Genomic DNA, 22,047 nt, shown 5'->3' on the forward strand with positions numbered 1-22,047 from the left:
ATTTAGCACTATTTTAACAGTGGTATTTCTATATCGCTCTACAATTGATGTATTAAGCATTATATTAAGAGTGAAAATATTTTATTATTGTAAAGACCATAATGATATATCTGCACTTAAAAATTGTTTTCTGTATGTACATTTACTGGACAGGTAGAAAGGGGCCTTTAAGGGCGCTAAATGATATGAACATTTACATGCCAAAACAAATTAAATTGAAAATGTGCATACAAACAATTTTGTTGTTAAGTAGTTTGCACTACATGGGGTTTGTCGATATCTAGCCTACTTACTAGAAACACTAAGATTTTATACTGATATTCATTTTTTCAAAGCTATTCGTTCTCATATGAACTTCTGTATATTTTCTTTTATATAAAAGAAGAATATGAAACAAAATTGAAAGAAAGGGAGAACTTTTTATTGTAAGACTTTTGGTGGAAAAGAAAATAGTGACAAAGCCCAGATTTAAAAGATCACAAAAATTAGAGAAAAGTTGGAATTTCAGGCTTCTGTGTGTAATCGGTGAAATATTTCCTGTCAATGCATGGGGAAAATAGATCGAGTGAGGGGATGTGGAAGATGGAAGAAGGCAAAGCTAGTTTCATCCCTTAAAAAGATAACAAATTAGGTTATGAAATAAGATAAACAAAATATTGGTCAACTAATAGAGTGCTGATAGGTAAATATGATATAAGTGATTATATATATAATGATAATTAAAATATAATCATTCTAGGAATATGAGATGAAGATATACAACACTGTGCAGTGGGCAATCAGGACTGTTTACAGAACAGAAGCAGTAGCCTACCGATACCCAATATTTGTAATAAAATAAAGATTCGGATATTTCTTTTGCTAAAAGCAAAAACTCTCTTGATCCTGAAAGAAAGCATCATAAACTTTAAAAAAAAAAGACAGCTTGCCAGGCAAGGTATGCCAAGTAGTCTGTATCGTGCATACAAGAAATGTGAACGGACAGACCGGGTTGGCGGCAACATTTCCACAGGGGCGTGTAAAAAGGTTGATATTTTTCTGAACATTCTAAGGGTATGGAATCCAAAATGGCGTCCAAAATGGCTTAAGTAAACTAATAATAATCTGATATTTTCGATAATACATGTGATATAATTACTAATATGACTACATTAACAGTACTAGTCCATAAATTATTTTTGCAATATGTTCAAGGCTGGTAAATAATGAAATATTGTCTCATCAACACAAAAATTATTAGGCATCATCTGTGCTTTAATACAAAACTATAAACAAAGAATAGAATCAGTTGCCTGAAGAGTAAGCTCAATATAAACTACCTAACCATAGACGCCCACACAAAGATCAACATCTAAAAAATTCAGATCAAATAAGAGAGTTTCTCTAGTCACCAAACACATGCTGAAGTAGTCATGCTGATTTGTTGGGTCAGGCATAAATTGATCTGATTGTATCTCAAGATATTGACCTGTATTGTAGTGGCGCGTGTCGAGAGCAGAGTAGATTTACTCTTTTCGTAACACCTGATGGTACTTTTTTTTATGGAGTCCACTACTATACAACTTTTGCTCTCCATTTTACCATACTTGGATGAGATTTTGATGAATGGAATTGTCTTGCTTTTACGGATTTTTTTTATAAGACAAAGATACACCTTACACCTACTACCAGCTGTCAGAAATGATAAAATTTTTAGTTGCTTAATAATTTCAAACATTTCCATGTGGGCGTATAAAAATGTTTCACTTTAAAGCCTGTCTTTGTTTTAATATTACAATGCGCACAGATACTCTTCAAAATTTCTTCTCAGTGACAATGTCCAAAGCAACATTTTATATACAAGTGTGACTGAGGATAAATCATTGTGTCTTGATTAAAGTGCACAATTATTTACTTATTATTTAAACATTCCCAATTTCAAAATAATGTTTCTCTCAGATTTTGTTCTCCATATTTCAAAATTAAGCACATAAATGAACCCCTACCCTGAGCCAAAAACTATGTCAGTCTAAATTATTCTGTATTGAAATAAAGTTGTATTGTGTATTATTATTATACAAGAGGAGAGTGTATAGTAACATATTGTTCATAGAAGGAAAGAACTGGCATTGAAAACACTATAATCACTTCCTGGTGGGGAATTATTTACTCAACTGACTCGGTCTAACTACTATTTAGGTATTGTTGTCTTGGTACATAGCCTAGCAGTTAGACCTCGTTAGAATCTACACTTCATTTACCCCTTTTCTGTTGTGAATTCTATTTACACCTTTCTGATTTTCAATCCAATAAATGAAGGGAAATATTCCATATTTTACAGGTATTCACCATACAGTATTAAAGTATGAGGCATTATTAGTCTTGTAAAAAATATATATATCAACTTTACAGATAAAAGGAATTTACCGTGAAAACCATTAAAAGCTTTGTGCAAAACAACCTCTTTTACTTTGTAAAGTAATTTAATGGAAAAGGAAATCAATTCTGCACAAGTAGAAGCAGATCAAAAGCTACTTTTTTCTTATTTTCCTTGTTAAGCATCAAAGATTAAAATTAAAAATAACAAAAAAACAGTATCTAAACTGTCCTTTAGCTTGACATGTCAGGAAACACTATACAGGTAAAAATGCTAGGAGTTAAAAAGGCTATACAGGTGAAACATGTATTTGTTTGGATATAGCCAAAGCTTGACAGATAATATCATATTTGTAATTTAATACCTTAATGACATGAAGGGGAAGAAAGAGATCACATGAAAGAAAAGAAAAGCAATATATGTTATACTACTACTGGAATTAATTACACACAACGTTTCAACAATTTACATAGTCATCATAATGAAATGCCTATATTGAAATCAATGGTGGGGTGGGCTACAGTAGATTGAATGTTGGTGACACCTGTAAAACGGTGTATTGCGATACAACAATTATTTCATTATAAAATATATCACTTATTGATGATGAAACCTAAGCAAACCTTTTGTTGATTCTTTTTGAGTACTCATTTTTTGTATGATGATGTTTGGTGATATTTTATACCTTTATGGGAAGTCCATACCTTTCATAAGGTATTTTAAGGCACCAATACATTGTATTTTAAGACAACCAAGAATTCATTATAAATATAATGTCACTTATTGATGATGACATTAAGACAAAGATTTGGCAGATTCTCTTTACGAAATAATTATCTGCACAATGATTGTTGATCATGTTTTTTTTTTTTAACTTTTATGGGAAGAGGCTACCTTTAATAAGGTATTTTGAGGCACCAATATACTGTATTTTGATGACAACCGAGAATTCATGTTAAAATATGTCAGTTATTGATGATGACATCTCTGATTCCACATGGCAATGTAGAGTATACTAACATGAAACACAATATCTTACCTTATCGATAATCTTCTGTGTATATACACAACGTACAGTATATATATACTATGGTATATACAGTGTGGTATATCACCGATATTGCCCGGTTGTTTATATTCGATATTAAGACTATCACAAGACGTACATGATCTGAAAATCACAAAAATAGAGACATGAAAAATACTCACAGATTCAAACAACTAGCTTGTACTTCCACAATAAAAATTTCACTTATAATCCAGTCAAATTAAGTAGCAAAGTTTTAATGACAGTTATACTTGTATCGCCATATTAAATCCCAATGCATTATGGGACTCTGTTATTTGTCATTTGCGGGGGTGGGCGGGGCACTTTCACACCTGTTTCAATACGCTTGCTCGTAAAATCTGGACATATTTAGGGAAAAGTTGCTATGGAAATTCATGAACTCCATGGAAAAATCCTAGAACTTGGTATTCCAGCACGTGATATGACATTGTTTATAACATATGACAGCTAAGGACATATCGTCATGCCATTACATTACAATTACATGACATTCTATCTAGAGGAAGTTAGCTTACATTGCACTTAGTCGATGTTTTTTTTATGAATTGATTTGCAATCACAAAATAATGACTTGGGATGTTGAAACTTGTTTAAGAAAAATTTCAGGTAAATTCGTAAGTCTATATAACTTTAGCCGGCCTTTTTCATGTCAAATTCCAAGGTATTATATGTTTTAGAAATTGTGAACCAAATGACCGATAACTCCACAATACCCAAGTATGAAAGGCCGAGAAATAATCTGGTGTGGAGTTTTACACCTAATCAGCCAAAAAAGAAAAAAACGAACCGAAATATGGGAATTTTAGGTCTTTTGTATAAGGAGTTATATTGCGTAAATGGGGAGAATGTGTTAATAAAAACCAAGAGTAGGCCTACTAACAATCCGAACTGTAAACGAAACCCTAAATAAAAAAGAACAGCTTTGCAATATATCTAATATCAATCATATATGGGGACACAAGACGCGTACATTTTACCACATTTGACCATTACAGGAAATAGAATCATTTGGTCCGGATTTTCAAACCGAACAGTCAACACACATGCACGTAACCATTTTGAAGGTGTGTTGTGTAACTAGGAACACACATTATGAATACGAGCAACCATACAAAAATTATACAAAATATAAAATTTTTTGTAGATTTCTTTGACAACAAGCTGTCCAATTTGATGCTACAAGAGTCTGATCTAAATATGGTAAATGTATTTAGATGGGCTAATTACGGCGTTCCTCATTGAGTTTATTTGTAATTAAGATGAGATTAGATGAGCTGGATATTGAATAGATTATTGATAAGATGGTGATAATTTGATTACCTCATTATTAGTCGTGTCCCATCATTTCATTAACTTCAATTAGCGTCTGTTTCAACCCATACCATTTACATTGATTCTATGTTATCAGGGATGGTACTGGTCATTTGGGAAAGTTGATTTAAATAATCTATTATTTCTAGCGTATTCACAAACTTAACTGAATGTAAATAGGCTTTCGGAAACAAATCCTTGCTTAGGAAGCATATATACTGATTGTAGGCCTACAAAATTCCAGGGCTTTGATTGAACTCAATTTAAAATCGGTAAGTGGTTGACCAATAAAAGCACCGGAAGACTAAAATCTTTTTTTTTTCGAGAAAAAGGCCCCTGATGTGTATTATAACAGTTTCCTGTTGCAGGTCTACAAGGCAACCCCAAATGAAACAAACTGTCCACCGTGACAGTTTTGCTATTGCTCTGCAACATATTTTACTGGAAAACTGTCCAGAGTAGCTGAGTATATACAATAAACTCCGTATGTAGATGGATTGTCATTCGCCTATGAAAAACCACAATCTTTATTGTATGAACGGATTCCACCTTCTGAAATGCTTCAATATACATGTAATAAAATTATGATGATTCAGATCGACTACGCTGAGTCATGAACAGGTTTAAGACTGAAACATAACCGACCAATTAAATGACGTAATGCCACAACATTCTATTCTACTAGGCTATAGCCCTCACCAAAAGAACTTTTATAACGTCATAATCAATAAACCTTTACATTGCTATCAAATAATCCCTTTTATGTTTGCCGTTTGTGAAATGTAGACAATATAATAATTAAATTCTCCTCGAGTAACCCATTTCCATCGACCCCCAACCTTCCTCTTACATACTGTTGTTAGCTCTTGAAAAATGAGATTAAAACAACCCTCGGATTTATGTTATTAAACTCATCAGACATTAAGAGATTAGCACGGTTTCTTATTTTCACTTTTTCATTTTAAAGGGATGTTTTCGATGGAGGAACAAAATAAAATGGTGGATGCATCCTTTAATGTTTTATTTTGACATCAAAAGATAAACACGATGATTATACAAAATTACTTGTCAAACTATAACTATTGCTGTAAACCGTCCTTCGCAATTTTTTGATACAAGGGGAATAAACTCCCAATACCCAACGAGGGACATTGTCTGGAAATAACCGCAATGGCTCAGTATAAGTAAGGCGATGATGGTCCGAAAACATCATAGTTGTAGATGTTAATACGCCTCTTTGGTACATGAACTTTGCAATGCAGTTACACAAAGGATGAGATTTTGGTGTTTGCACATATTCTGACAACAGGAACTTATTACAATGTTCGAAAGTGCACTTGGTTAGGTTTGCTGTCCGCTTTCATAGATACTGAGTGAAAGACACTCATTGTTAGTAACCTCTATAGAGAACATGGATGTTCTTCAGTAAAGCTTCTTCCTTGGACAATTTTTACAGTTCTACATGCCCTCAATTTTCAAGCATTTCTGATTAATGCTCACACGTCATTTCTGTTCGTCGCTTACCTTATGTCCCAAAGAAATCCCATTCCTATGGTTTGACTTTTCAATAGTGAAGTTTTCATTGGTCAAGATTTCCGTAGGAACAACAGACGTTGGCTAAAATATCGGAATACTGTAAATAGCAAAATTGTTCCGAAAGAGAAGCTTCTTAAGCATCTCTTTAATAATGCTTAATCTAAGGAAGCTGATATTGCAGATGAAGATTCAGATAAATTTCGGAGAATTTCATTTTCGGATTTCAGATGAGTCAACAGCTTTGGTATTAATATCTCTGGTTTAAAAAGCCACCTAATCTAAATGAAAAATTAATCCACTGCACATATCCCGGAAATGAGGCTAAGTCGTAATATCCGGTGCGAGAATATTAAACCGGATGTGCCTAATCAAACGAAGAGCTTCTAAATTGACATGTATTGAATTCCATTATTGCTTTCTAGCGTACATTAATTTCCCTCGATATTTAATTTCAAGATTTTGTGAAGAACCCCGATTAAAAAATTCCCGGAATCTTTTCATGCCTTCGGGGTAGGAATAATGAACGATATAAAATTGAAAAGAAGAATGTGACAGTGATAAGTTTGACCTGATACGAGATATTGTGTAGGAATAAAAGGGGGAATCTGAGATAAATTAGAACCACGGTGAAAGAAATGGCATTAGCACTCAGAAAAGCAGTGCAAAAGCTGACAATTGCGGTAATTCAATACTCAATCATCATCTGAAAATTGAACCTAGATTTTGGCGCTCCCGGTGAGCATTTGTCCGGTGAACATCTATCCGTACCCCGGATCGACCATCCCTGAATGGTTAGTTTTGTTGCTGATCAGAACCATTCAGATTTCCTGAAATCATACAATTCATACGTTAAAAAGTTCAAAATGCCAAGAAAAGCTATGATCCGTGAATATAAACACGATGGAGCTGCAATACTGTCATTAGATTGCTACGCTGGAGGTAATCAGATATATTTCTGGAATATCTACTGGAAAGAGATCCTTTAAACCATGTTTCAAGGAGATTATAAGTTAATTGAACATGCCGTGTTGTTATACAACCATTTGTCGTGTAGTCTGGTATAGGATATTCAAATCACGTTCGGTTTTCGTCGATGTCCTTCTTCCTCGATTGAAATCTTCCTCGTTTTCTTGAAATACCATAGATTTAAATCTCGAAAATACTCTATAGCTAGTACATGGGTTAGTTTTCCAACCAGCCACCTAGATCACAATTTAAAAATTCCCATATTTTGACAAAGGACAAAAGTCACAAAATGTTGCTGCTCTACAGACATAAATTTGAGATGAGTGGGAATCTGTGGGCCTTAGAAGTGGGCTGAGGCAACTCCTGTGGGAAATATTTTTTATACATATTCTCTCCTCTCTCTCCCCCCACCCTATGGGAAGGGGCGCGTGAAATTGGTTCAACTGTCCCTATGGACAGTTCAATAGCCGTTTATAATTTGTGTGTGAATGATAACGCATTTTCAAACAAGCCTCTAAGGTCCGTTTATACTGAGCGCGACTACGACCGCGACCGCGGCGTTCGCATTGGATTGCTTAACCTGATTTTGTATGAGATCGTTTATATTTGGGGCGAACGCGAATGCGGCCAAATTTCTGTTCGCGCGGAAAACCGCGGAGATTGCCTCCAGAGTGAATTTTTGAGAAAAGACCGCGCGAACTATTTACATTAGCCAATCAGGGTGTAAGGTCAAAGTTCATACCTGTCTGCCAGTTAACTCTGAGCTCGTTTCATCAGCGAATTTACGGGCATAACGCCGCTTCAATGCGAACGATGATCCATGCGGAAGGTCGCGCAAAAAGTCGCAATGGTCGCGTTCGCGGTCGCAGTCGCGCTCAGTATAATTAGGCCTTTACTCCTCAAACACCTGGATTGTCAGCACATTTTCAAGCAAACTTTGATGAAAACATGCATGTATACCGGAATAGTTTTCACTCTGGTATAATATCCTCCCCCAACCCATCTCTAGGATTGTACATCTGAAAAACCTATCACTAAGTATGAAGAGCCGAGATATCTTCGCGCTTCTCTTGACGTGGTTCATATCGCCGGGATATGGGTTTCTTACAGAATGGTTATCGATACACTATGAAGCGCCCACATCCTCCAGAGATTATATTCATGGGACCTTCTCGTGTATCAGTTGTTTAAATACTATTTACTAATACCCTATGGTATATGATTTTTATAAAACACATTTTTTACAGATAACCCCCAAACGATTTTGAGCCAGGGATCTAGATCCAGATATTATTGCTATCCAATTTGTCGGCGAGATCATCTTTGAGTGCCCATGAAATGATACTTGACTCCGTTACTAACCCTATCAGCTGTATCAGTGGATTAAACGACTCATAAATTGTAGAGATAATTAAGTAGCATACTCAAGATATTGATAGCCTATCATGCTCGTCACCCATATCACGAAAGCAATGCCCGAGGAGAACCAATCAGATAGTTCTATATATAGAATGATGACTTGATAACCATATCATTGTTATGTATCAGTTGAGACGTATCATTCTTACCACCTAATGAACCTATCTAATGTCAACTGTAAATAATTAATAGGCTCTCTAATCATTGAAAATGTGAAACGGTGCTGTGTCTAATAATGTTACTATTTATAGCTACAATAGAAGTCTGGAGATATAATTGAAATTCTAATAGTGTACATAAAGATCAATAAAATCGAAATAAATCTCTCTACTTTCAATTTACAGTTTACATAATATCTTAATAAGGCCTACCTGTCTTGTATGTTGATCAAAGACATCATCATTGGCCATATGTGTCAGTCACCTTTGTCATGTTGTCCACTTGATATATCAAAGTTTTGCTGCTTAAAATAGTTAAGTTTACAGTGGGTGAAGGGCCATAGACTTAATTGGTTTGGGGCCCCTCTACCGGGAATGTTTTTTTTTTTACACAAAATTCAATCTAATGCCTGTTTATGGAAGATTTAGATATTTCCAGTCTGTCGTTATTGCTATTTCATTCATTTACATATTGCTGGTTGACGCAGCATTTCTCGGGACTCAATGCAATTTTATATGATGACATACATAAAAAGAATGCAGATGACACCACCTGAAATAAATCTGTCCTCGGGAGGGTGGTAAAAATCCACTGCGTTGTAGCTATAGGTATATAATATATTATTGATGATTATTACAACGACAGTGATTGTAAAAGACCGGCGATTAATCGGAAGAGGATGTTATGCCACATTAACCTGGCTCTCTCGTGGCCTAATTAACAAGATCCTGCTGACTTAAAACTATGATGGTATGGTCATCTGTCTGACGCTTTTATTATCGTGTTATATGATTATAACTATTTTAATATTGGCCAAAAGTTAGCCCCGGCCTATCTCCGAACCAAGCCCGTAGCCAGACTTGATTATTTGAAAGACATGTAATATATCCGGAGGAGCAATGTTGTCTGGTGGTTAGTTGCAGAAATGTAATTTGTCGGTTATGAGAATTTCTTTTTCATGGGGCAATATATATTTTCGGGGGGAGGCATTGAAATCCATTCTTTGTTAGAGATTAGCTTTGTGCTTTCGATCGCCATGCGAAATGGAACTTAAATATAAAGTTCATGTCAATGATCACGTATTTTATTTGCTTCTGCCCTCAACCCCCTCTTAAAATTTGTAGTGATGTCTTTGAATTGGGAGTCCTGTGACCTCAGGTGTGTTTAGATAAGGAATTTGTAGCCAACAGCATTTTTTGGTAAAAGTAGTTATTACCATAATAGAATTGGGGAACATGGTTGCACCTATATCAGCCCATTGTCTCCTTTTTCGCGTCGAAAGAGAGCATAGGGAAATTTTCTGTCTTCACCTATCCTAGAAAGAATCATCCCTACCATTGCCAATCAAAGGGACATAACTATTATTTTTATAAGCATTAAAAACACATGAGATAGTCGCTGCTCTTTTTTTGGCAAACATGGCTTGTTTCATGTAGTAAAATAGCAGTTTTCTATAATAATTTTTCAATTTTGAAATCTCTGCCAGAACTAAAATCCAATAAGACTTAATATTGAAATATCTGCAATTTTGGGCCGCAAAATACTTTATTGTGGTCTGTGGTCTATTTATTGAAATGAAAACATTACTTCCCTTTAGTCTCGAACATTCTCGATTTCAACGAGAATTGAAAATAGCGTCTTTGGAGACCGAAGTTTATCGGGAAATATTCCAAAAAGTTTCGAGTTATCCTTGTGAAATAAATTGATTCCAACGAAATGTAAGATGAATGTATAATTTTACTATCAGTTGATGACATCAAAGAGAAGTCGAGTAGAAAAAGTGGTTGTTTTTGTCATCTTGGTAAGTCCATGTTTGTTGACATATTATTTTGACATTTTTCATCAGACCATCTTACAAAGATTTCAGACCACAATTAATGTAATACTATGTAAATTTGTAGCTTTCTGCGTTTACTGTCTGTTGGAAACCAAGTATATAGGTACTGATTACCAAATTGAGATCTTTATCGACAGCATGCCAACGATTAATAATCGATTAATAATCGAAATGTTTTAAGTTAAAAATCTTCTAAACTAAATAGGCCAACTAGATAAAAATCATGTAGCCTACAAATTTTTAATTCCATATGGGTTATTTTTGTGTCATAGTAGTACAGTGGTGTAACCTATTTTAGTGGATATAAGGATTCAACACCGAATTTCGTCGAAGTTAAAAAAACGAAAATTTGTTTATGTCTTAGATGTTTCCTCAGATATTCTACAAAATAATTAAAATTGGTTTATTTTGATTTTCTTTATGAATCCTTCACTTTGACCCATATTTCATGAGCAACCAACTCGGCAACCGCGGCAGAATGCGTCACCTATTTTCGTGTACAATGTTTGATCTATAAATAAGTCTAGAAAAACACGTTGTATGGATACCGGTTGGTATAATTAACTTCACTTAGTATTCATCTTTAATATCAATTCATTATAACTAGTGACAATTCCTTCAAAGAACCACGATTTAAAAAAAATAGTGACTGACAAAATAAGATACGTAGTGTGATTTATTGCTAAAAGTCACTGAAACAACATTTTGTGTTCCATAGACATAGAAATTTTCTGCTGACATGGAATCCGCTAGTTGATCACGTGACTTCATTCGTTGGGCTACTCTCTAGCAGACGAGACTAGGAATTCTGATTACCGCTTGGGATTATAAGGAAATTTGGCCGATAAAAAATGGTGACGTTTGGTAATAAGTGAAATCCGCCATTTTGTATTTGTCAAAGTATACACTAGTACATTTTACCTTGCTTGAAACTACTGGATTCATTCTACTAGCTGACATTGTACAGACAAACCCATGTTTATCAAAATAAGCTAATGCGGAGGTTGTGCAAGGTCGCTCATGTAAATTGTTAATCATTTCCGGAAATCCACGAAAAATAGGTTTCCACGAAATTAGATTACTTGACTGTATTATTATTGATTTGTTCGGTTATTATTAAGTTTAATGTTGGTAAGTGATGACTTGACTTGTTAAAGGGTACACAGGAGAAAATAGAACGTTGACATTTAATCGATTATGTATTTCGATAATCGATTTAAAGCGAAATTTTAAATTCTTATCAACGATAATCTCAATTAAAAGTAGCCTCAGTCTGACCAGTAGGCTTAGAATAACCTTCTGAGAGTATGCCCAATGTTGGCTCTCAGCCCCCAAAATCTAACACTGGAGGTTATGCCCATCTATTTGCCTGTGATTTTGTAGAATTGCTAAAACTAAAATGTTGCAACCAACATTTAATATCTGACACTGGTCGTGGTGCTAAAAATATGTTAGCCTTTTGTCTTTTACCCTTTTGAATGATTGCAAAAAGGCAGTCTTTAACCCATTAATTGCACAACATGTGTCTTAAACTGTCATAAAGTGTGATAATTACAAACTGTATATACTGCCTTAAATGCCTTTTAACAAATGCACCAATAAAACTCTAGATGCCTTTAACTTTTTAAGTAGTTGAAGGTTACATTAGAAACTCTGATCATGTACGGAAAAAGCTGGAAGTTGACCATTACTTGTCATCTACAAATCAACCAGTTTAATGACAATAATGTCAAATCTATTTACAAATTTACAACTGGAAGAATGGCCTTGTTTTTTCTCAATTGCTAATAAAGCCCTGTGTCTGACCTAATATTTATATTGATTAAACCATATATTACATTAAAATATATTTAATACTGACCAGGGATTAAGTTGGATTAGACAATGAATAAAGCAGTGTAGTTTATCAGTGATATGTTTTATATGGTACACTATAGGTCTGTTGTTTGTATGCTTTGAATATGTATAGCGTAAATATTATATGCTTCAGAGGCATTTTTAAACACCCCATGTCCAACGGTCTGGCCCCAAATGCTCATAAACATTTTAAGAATGTGCAATTCTTGACAAATTTTGAAGAAAATTTGTGTGTTTGTAATCACCCAAGGATGAACCCTTTTGAAAATCAAAAAAATATTAAGTATGAGCTATTGCCCTTGTTCTTGAAATTTTTAGCTTGTAAACTATGCAGGAGTTTTCACAAGAGGTATTCACAAAGTCAAAAATGAAAACAAGGCATCAAAATTACAAAGTCATATTTCCACATTACACAAATATACACCTTTCTAAAATCAACAAGTCTATCTACTAATTATAAAGTAAAGATATTCATAGTTTACTTATCAAACTTTATTTCACAGCAATCCAAAAGTCATCATTCAAACTTTCTTTTTTAGATAATAGATTCTTAACTTGCGTTATATAATCAACTATCTTTTTGACTTTGCATTCTTGAAAGATGTAAGTTTGACCACTGTATTCATATGTAAGGTCAACTTCTGCATTCTGAACGCTTACCATATAAGGTATATAGTAACCAACCTCATTTACATAATCCGTAAATTCACAGAAACTAACGGACATTTTATTTGAATTACAATATATTCTTTTTTTTATGCTTTTACTACAATTATAATCATTTCAAAAATCTAATGTTTCCTTCTGCCTTAAAAATTTGTCAGTCAGTTAAAAAAAGGTGTAAATTGTTATATTTCTGTGAATTTCCGGATATATGTTAATGAGGTAGGTCACTATACTTTATGTGGTAAACATTCAGAATGCAGAAGTTGACTTTACAACTGAAGAACACAGTGGTTGAACTTACCCCTTCAAGAATGCAAAGTTAAGAAGATAGTTGATTATGTCAATAACGCAATTTAAGAATCTATTATCAAAAAAAAAAGTTTGAATATTGACTTTTGGATTGCTGTGAAATAAATTTTGAAAAGTAAACTACGTGAATATTTCTAACAATGATCCCCCACCATAGTAAACACTCTAGAAGGCACAATCCCTTATGGAATTAGACGAAACTTTGCATCTAGTGTTCATATATCTTTTCTTGTGTATGTGCAACAAGTGCAGTTTAAGTAGCCAAGAAATTGCCCACTAGGTACAATACTATATTACTATACTACCCGTACACAACTGGTCAACCTATATTAATGAGCCAGTGGGAGCCATGGTGGCTCTGTGAGTTTGAAGCTTGTTCACTAACCTTAACATAGGTCAAGATGATACCCTCAGATTGTTCAATCTGGTTTTCCCTTGTCAGTGTTGTAGGTAAAAGGGGCTAACAAGGAAAATAAACGTCTAGTCATTTGAATGGGACAATAAACTGTGTGCTACAAGCTGTGAATGTTAAAGATTCCTCAACAGTTGGAAATAAAAAAAACGCAGGCAAATGCTGCTGTCCTGGCAAAATTTTCCTCATGGCATCCTGCATGGCTTTGCCAGTCTTTATTAGCAAACATGGTGCAGAAAAGAAGGACATAAAACTCCATTCCTTTCATTTCATTTCTCATGAGCTAGTTAACTTCATCATCTGTACAAGCTTCTAATGGCACTTTAACTCTGTTGAAATAACCTTATCAATTATTATTTCTCTTTATCCTAGAGCATGCCCATCAGGTGCAAGGCAGCGTTAGTGGTCAAGAAATTACTGTTAGGCATATGACTGTATACAGGAGACAGTAATATTTTGCTGGCCAGTTAAAACTTGATTGTCTCTATGTATCAACCATATCATTTAACTTTTATCATCTACGTGCAAAAGTGAGGAGATATGTAGTAAGAAAAGAAGTTTGAAGTGTAATAATATATTTTAAGTTTAATATCGCTGACAGATGATTGACTGTTATTTAATATTAAGTTTGTTTTGAATTCTTTTATTTCTCACCTAACAACCATTGATAATAGATCTAAATGTTTGATTTTAAACTACACCCAAAATGCACTGTTTTTAATTTTAGACAGGATATGAAGTTTTTTAAGCCTACTGTAACTAATTTGGCTTAAATGGTGTGATAGTCACCAGACACGTCATATTAGACTTTTCTGTAGTAGGAAAAACAAATGTAAAATATTGAAATTATTGGAATGATGCAAAGAGAAACTATTAGTGTCCACAATACACATTTATAGTATGCCTCTTCTGAGTTTTTTCAATGTACTGGTATTTTACTGGGGGCTAAAGGGAAACACTTACTTAATGTTTAACAGGCCAGCAATTGGTAATATGATTCATATATCATGTAAGCTTATGTAATAATCTATATAAAGGTTGAATTCAATAAAGTACCCAATAAGTTTTAATTAAAAAAAAAAAATTCTTATTAAAATGTATTGAAATTCTTTGTATAGATTCAATCTCTGACGAAGAAAAAAAACATGTCAATACATTGAATTGAAATTCTATTTGAATATTAAAGTATAAAAATTTTAAACTGGACACATTGGATATTATATTGAATATTAAGATATGATTTGTACAATCCACATTTATCAGGCATAGGAAAGATGAATGATATCATCCAAGTCTAGAAAGACTAAATTAGAATTCAACCAGCAATTTCCTGTCAATCATGTTTATTAGTTATCTGATAATTATTATACCAGCAATAATATTATGATTGATACCAAGTTATTGGCAATATATTGATTATATATAATGAACAAACCTCATAAAACAACCTAGGGGGTATTATCAACAATAACTGTCCTCTATTGTTATTAGGTAGTGTTTACTAGTTAGTGAGTATGTTTTATTTTTTGTTTTACATACCCGGTACCCAATATTTTTATAAATATTCACTGTTAAAATAGTGTTCAATACATCAATTGTAGAGTGATTTATAAATATTCACTGTTAAAGTAGTGCTCAATACATCAATTGTAGAGCGATTTGTAAATATTCAGTGTTAAAATAGTGCTCAATACATCAATTATAGAGCGATTTATAAATATTCACTATTAAAATAGTGCTCAATACATCAATTGTAGAGTGATTTATAAATATTCACTGTTAAAATAGTGCTCAATACATCAATTGTAGAGAGAGTGATTTATAAATATTCACTGTTAAAATAGTGCTCAATACATCAATTGTAGAGCGATTTATAAATATTCACTGTTAAAGTAGTGCTCAATACATCAATTGTAGAGTGATTTATAAATATTCACTGTTAAAATAGTGCTCAATACATCAATTGTAGAGTGATTTATAAATATTCACTTTTAAAGTAGTGCTCAATACATCAATTGTAGAGCAATTTATAAATATTCACTGTTAAAATAGTGCTCAATACATCAATTATAGAGCGATTTATAAATATTCACTATTAAAATAGTGCTCAATACATCAATTGTAGAGTGATTTATAAATATTCACTGTTAAAATAGTGCTCAATACATCAATTGTAGAGAGAGTGATTTATAAATATTCACTGTTAAAATAGTGCTCAATACATCAATTGTAGAGCAATTTATAAATATTCACTATTAAAATAGTGCTCAATACATCAATTGTAGAGTGATTTATAAATATTCACTGTTAAAGTAGTGCTCAATACATCAATTGTAGAGTGATTTATAAATATTCACTGTTAAAATAGTGTTTAACACATCAATTGTAGAGCGATTTATAAATATTCACTGTTAAAATAGTGCTCAATACATCAATTGTAGAGCAATTTATAAATATTCACTGTTGAAATAGTGCTCAATACATCAATTGTAGAGCAATTTATAAATATTCACTGTTAAAATAGTGTTCAATACATCAATTGTAGAGCAATTTATGCATATTCACTGTTGAAATAGTGCCCAATACATCAATTGTAGAGCAATTTATAAATATTCACTGTTAAAATACTGTTCAATACATCAATAGTAGAGCAATTTATAAATATTCACTGTTAAAACAGTGCTCAATACATCAATTGTAGAGCGATTTATAAATATTCACTGTTAAAATAGTGCTCAATACATCAATTGTAGAGCAATTTATAAATATTCACTGTTGAAATAGTGCTCAATACATCAATTGTAGAGCAATTTATAAATATTCACTGTTAAAATAGTGTTCAATACATCAATTGTAGAGCAATTTATGCATATTCACTGTTGAAATAGTGCCCAATACATCAATTGTAGAGCAATTTATAAGTATTCACTGTTAAAATACTGTTCAATACATCAATAGTAGAGCAATTTATAAATATTCACTGTTAAAACAGTGCTCAATACATCAATTGTAGAGCAATTTATAAATATTCACTGTTAAAATAGTGATCAATACATCAATTGTAGAGTGATTTATAAATATTCACTGTTAAAAAACTGTTCAATACATCAATAGTAGAGCAATTTATAAATATTCACTGTTAAAACAGTGCTCAATACATCAATTGTAGAGCAATTTATAAATATTCACTGTTAAAATAGTGATCAATACATCAATAGTAGAGCAATTTATAAATATTCACTGTTAAAACAGTGCTCAATACATCAATTGTAGAGCAATTTATAAATATTCACTGTTAAAATAGTGATCAATACATCAATTGTAGAGTGATTTATAAATATTCACTGTTAAAATACTGTTCAATACATCAATAGTAGAGCAATTTATAAATATTCACTGTTAAAACAGTGCTCAATACATCAATTGTAGAGCAATTTATAAATATTCACTGTTAAAATAGTGATCAATACATCAATTGTAGAGCAATTTAGAAATATTCACTGTTAAAATACTGTTCAATACATCAATAGTAGAGCAATTTATAAATATTCGCTGTTAAAACAGTGCTCAATACATCAATTGTAGAGCAATTTATAAATATTCACTGTTAAAATAGTGATCAATACATCAATTGTAGAGTGATTTATAAATATTCACTGTTAAAGTAGTGCTCAATACATCAACTGTAGAGCGATTTATAAATATTCACTGTTAAAATAGTGCTCAATACATCAATTGTAGAGCAATTTAGAAATATGAACTGTTAAAATAGTGTTCAATACATCAATTGTAGAGCAATTTAGAAATATTCACTGTTAAAATAGTGTTCAATACATCAATTGTAAAGCGATTTATAAATATTCACTGTTAAAATAGTGTTCAATACATCAATTGTAGAGCAATTTAGAAATATTCACTGTTAAAATAGTGTTCAATACATCAATTGTAGAGCAATTTAGAAATATTCACTGTTAAAATAGTGTTCAATACATCAATTGTAGAGCAATTTATAAATATTCACTGTTAAAATAGTGTTCAATACATCAATTGTAAAGCGATTTATAAATATTCACTGTTAAAATAGTGTTCAATACATCAATTGTAAAGCGATTTATAAATATTCACTATTAAAATAGTGCTCAATACATCAATTGTAGAGCGATTTATAAATATTCACTGTTAAAATAGTGTTCCATACATCAATTGTAGAGCGATTTATATATATTCACTGTTAAAATAGTGTTCAATACATCAATTGTAGAGCGATTTATAAATATTCACTGTTAAAATAGTGTTCAATACATCATTTGTAGAGTGATTTATAAATATTCACTGTTAAAGTAGTGCTCAATACATCAATTGTAGAGCGATTTATAAATATTCACTGTTAATATAGTGTTCATTAAAATAAATTGTAGAGCAATTTATAAATATTCACTTTTAAAATAGTGTTCCATACATCAATTGTAGAGCAATTTATAAATATTCACTGTTAAAATAGTGTTCAATACATCAATTGTAGAGCAATTTAGAAATATTCACTGTTAAAATAGTGTTCAATACATCAATTGTAGAGCAATTTAGAAATATTCACTGTTAAAATAGTGTTCAATACATCAATTGTAGAGAAATTTAGAAATATTCACTGTTAAAATAGTGTTCAATACATCAATTGTAGAGCAATTTAGAAATATTCACTGTTAAAATAGTGTTCAATACATCAATTGTAGAGCGATTTATAAATATTCACTGTTAATATAGTGTTCATTAAAATAAATTGTAGAGCAATTTATAAATATTCACTGTTAAAATAGTGTTCAATACATCAATTGTAGAGCGATTTATAAATATTCACTGTTAATATAGTGTTCATTAAAATAAATTGTAGAGCAATTTATAAATATTCACTGTTAAAATAGTGCTCAATACATCAATTGTAGAGCAATTTAGAAATATTCACTGTTAAAATAGTGTTCATTAAAATAAATTGTAGAGCAATTTATAAATATTCACTGTTAAAATAGTGTTCATTAAAATAAATTGTAGAGCAATTTATAAATATTCACTGTTAAAATAGTGTTCCATACATCAATTGTAGAGCAATTTAGAAATATTCACTGTTAAAATAGTGTTCCATACATCAATTGTAGAGCGATTAATATTAAAATAGAACCTGAATCATGTTGTTACTCAGAGTTCATGCTATCTGTACCGTAGTTATTTTATTTTGATAGAATTAGTGTAATTTGAATTGGGCTCAAGTTGACTTGGGTTTCATAGCATCTATTATAGGATCTGTTGCAGTTGAAATGAGTGACACATTGATAAAGCGAGATTGAACTACAAGCCAATTGAATAGTCACAGAGTCTGATCTCCCACATTCAATTTGTGCCTCAGTTTGTGCAAGCTGGCGACTACTGTTAGCAAATTTCTGCATTATTCAGTCAATCGAGCGTTCAGGTTGACTAAATCCAGCACTTGATTGGATTTATCTAGATTCCGTCTATCGCTAGTTACTGTTGAAAACCCTGTTACTGTTAGATTCTATTGAGTGCCCCTTAAAGTGATAGAAAAGAGGTTTTCTAGCCTTTTTATGTGTATCGGGGACACATTTGACCTTTGGTTCCTGCAATTCCTGAAAGAGTTAACCGCAGCTCCCATAAGAGAATTTGTAACCAACCTTAACACCAATAACATAATAAAGAAAAGTCATATGATATTTGTGCAAATCAGAGCCCTAAATATCCGCATTTATGATAAAATGGTCAGTTTTGAATACAGTGAGGCGAACATTTGGTAAGTCAAGTTTGTCCAGTAAAACTACTACTACTGGACTAACTTGATATACCAAATGGTCAAATGGTATGATTGTCAAAAATTATTGTAGTTGGTAAAGATTTCAGAATGTGCAAGTTTCTCTATTGTTATTTTGTTAGATAGTCAAACCATAACCTGTCTGTCCATACTCACTTAGAATATTCAATCATGATATTTTAGTAGAAAGTGATATTGACATACTATTGATCATGAATATTGATGTCTATAAACTTAACAGATCAGTTTCCAGTTGACCTTTTAACCTTTAGGGAAGGTCTCAATTCTAATAAGGGATTGTCAAACCTGAACATGGCATGGATTTAACATTTTTTAAATAATTTGATACAATGACTATTGTTATAAAAGGGTGAATTAGAGTAAAAAACACATGCTCTTGATATTGGTCATACCTGTGAAAAAGGAAATATTTCCAATTCAGGTGGATATTTGAAAAATTCCAAAATTTGAAAACAAGGAATCTTATATTATAAAGAGTTTGTCACCTTAAGGAATTTTTGGTAAAGAATTTACAACTGTGTCCATTGTTGAAAACTTAATCGTTGTGTAGATCAATTACACTTTGGGTAAGAAGTGGTTTGTTTTAGTCACAACTGGAATATTTTTTTATAAAAATGTTGTAAAACTGAAACATCGTAAGAGTGACATATCTATGACCCTCTTAGTGTCTACCAACAGATGTGAACACATACTTATAGTTGACAGATTTGTTCTTAAATGTCTGACCAGAGTATGTATAATTTGATATTGGGTGAGTTTGAATCAAATTTGCATGTTTTTATGCCTTCCTTGTCGAAGATCAATTCTATAGTAACTGTGATTCCAGTTATTACACAAATGTTGCCAATATAAATTGGATAGAATGATACTGCAATTATAACTCATGATATGGCTCAATGTATATTAAAGTTTAAAGAACAGTGCAAAGAAAGGTAGAAAAGGACTTATAAAAGTAATCATTAAAGCAAGCCAGAAACTCAGCATCAGGTGATTTGTTGTTATACAGAACTAGTTAACATTGTAAAAGTATTTTTAAATCTAGCAAGTAGTATTTAATCCACTAACCTAATTTATCTTGTTTTCTAATGAAAGGTAATAGAATAAATCTCTCAATAAACAAGTTATTGTCAATTAAATAGTGATTGATCAATCTCACTCTGGACAGTTTTTATTGTTTAGGGGTAGGAAGGGGTCGGTACAGTAGATAATACATGTTTAACATATGACAGATAATCTCTGTTGAATAGTGACGTATTATAGGGTCTTATTTAAGGGGTTTATTCAACTAATGACTGATTATACTGTGGATTACAAATCTATAGTTTTGGATTGAAAATAGAAAAGTAAAATTTGTGTACTTTAAGGACAAATTTTTTAATCCAAAGAAGCAAGATTTGGTAAGTTTTTTGACACCCACATGGAAATGTGTGTAAATTGTCGTCGCCCCTGTCCGTCGGTCTGTCCACTTTTCTTTACTTGATTACTTGAACTTGATTAAACTTGGTATGCATGTATATATTGATGAGATCTGGGTCAAGTTCGAAATTGATGAAACTTGGTATGCATGTATATATTGATGAGATCTGGGTCAAGTTCGAAATTGATGAAACTTGGTATGCATGTATATATTCATTAGATTTTGAGGTGTTTCAAAAAAGTTTCAGGCCTGTTGTCACAATAGATTTATATCAAATCCAAACTTTAAACTACAAGTTATCACCTTGAAGTAAACCCCTAACACACTTTCCCATCCTGTGCAATGCTTGCATGCACTCCTAGTAGGAGTTTTCTGCAATTCTTGGCAGTTACGCTGTCACAGCCTTCTTGATATTGTCCTTTATTTAAAATACATCCCCCATTTTCCCTTCCGACCCCATTGGGCTTTGGTTAGGTAAAAAGTAGGAAGGTTACTCCAAAACAGAAATATTTTCTCAAAGAGGAACTGTCAGATTCTCAGGGCGTTGAAGCCAAGGCCGAAGAAAGCAAGACAGTCGAGTCGACAGTCATTTTGATCACATTCTTTGAGGGGCATCTTCCATTGAAAGTTCTAGACACAGGCCAACCGACATGACTACAATTCTCATGCCCTTAGCATCCAACAGTTTCTGGCCGAGAAGAGCATGGCTGTTCAAAAGCAACCTCACTACTAGCCCAATCTAGCTCTGTATGACCTTTTCCCCCTCCTCAAGCTCAAGGGGAACGGTTTTGAAGAAAAAAAGTCAAAAATCATATCTAGAGCTGTCATTATAGTGAAAGGAGTTGCTATCAAGCTGTATCAAGAAAAACATTGTTTCTATGCAGGCTGTGCAAGTTG

The 22,047-nt window shown here is 32.5% G+C and overlaps 1 protein-coding gene across 1 annotated transcript; it reads right to left on the reverse strand.

Annotated features, from left to right (window-relative positions):
* Nucleotides 1-485: 485 nt before the first annotated feature.
* On the reverse strand, nt 486-6,283 carry LOTGIDRAFT_154781 (hypothetical protein; the record flags this gene model as incomplete). The annotated part of the gene is made up of 4 exons (XM_009063980.1): nt 486-610; nt 815-885; nt 3,396-3,527; nt 6,261-6,283. The coding sequence occupies 4 exons, from the start codon at nt 6,281-6,283 to the stop codon at nt 486-488; spliced, it is 351 nt and encodes a 116-aa protein (XP_009062228.1).
* Between the last annotated feature and the right edge of the window lie 15,764 nt (nt 6,284-22,047).

Source organism: Lottia gigantea, assembly GCF_000327385.1.
Source record: "Lottia gigantea unplaced genomic scaffold LOTGIsca_6, whole genome shotgun sequence".
NCBI classification, from domain to species: domain Eukaryota; kingdom Metazoa; phylum Mollusca; class Gastropoda; family Lottiidae; genus Lottia; species Lottia gigantea.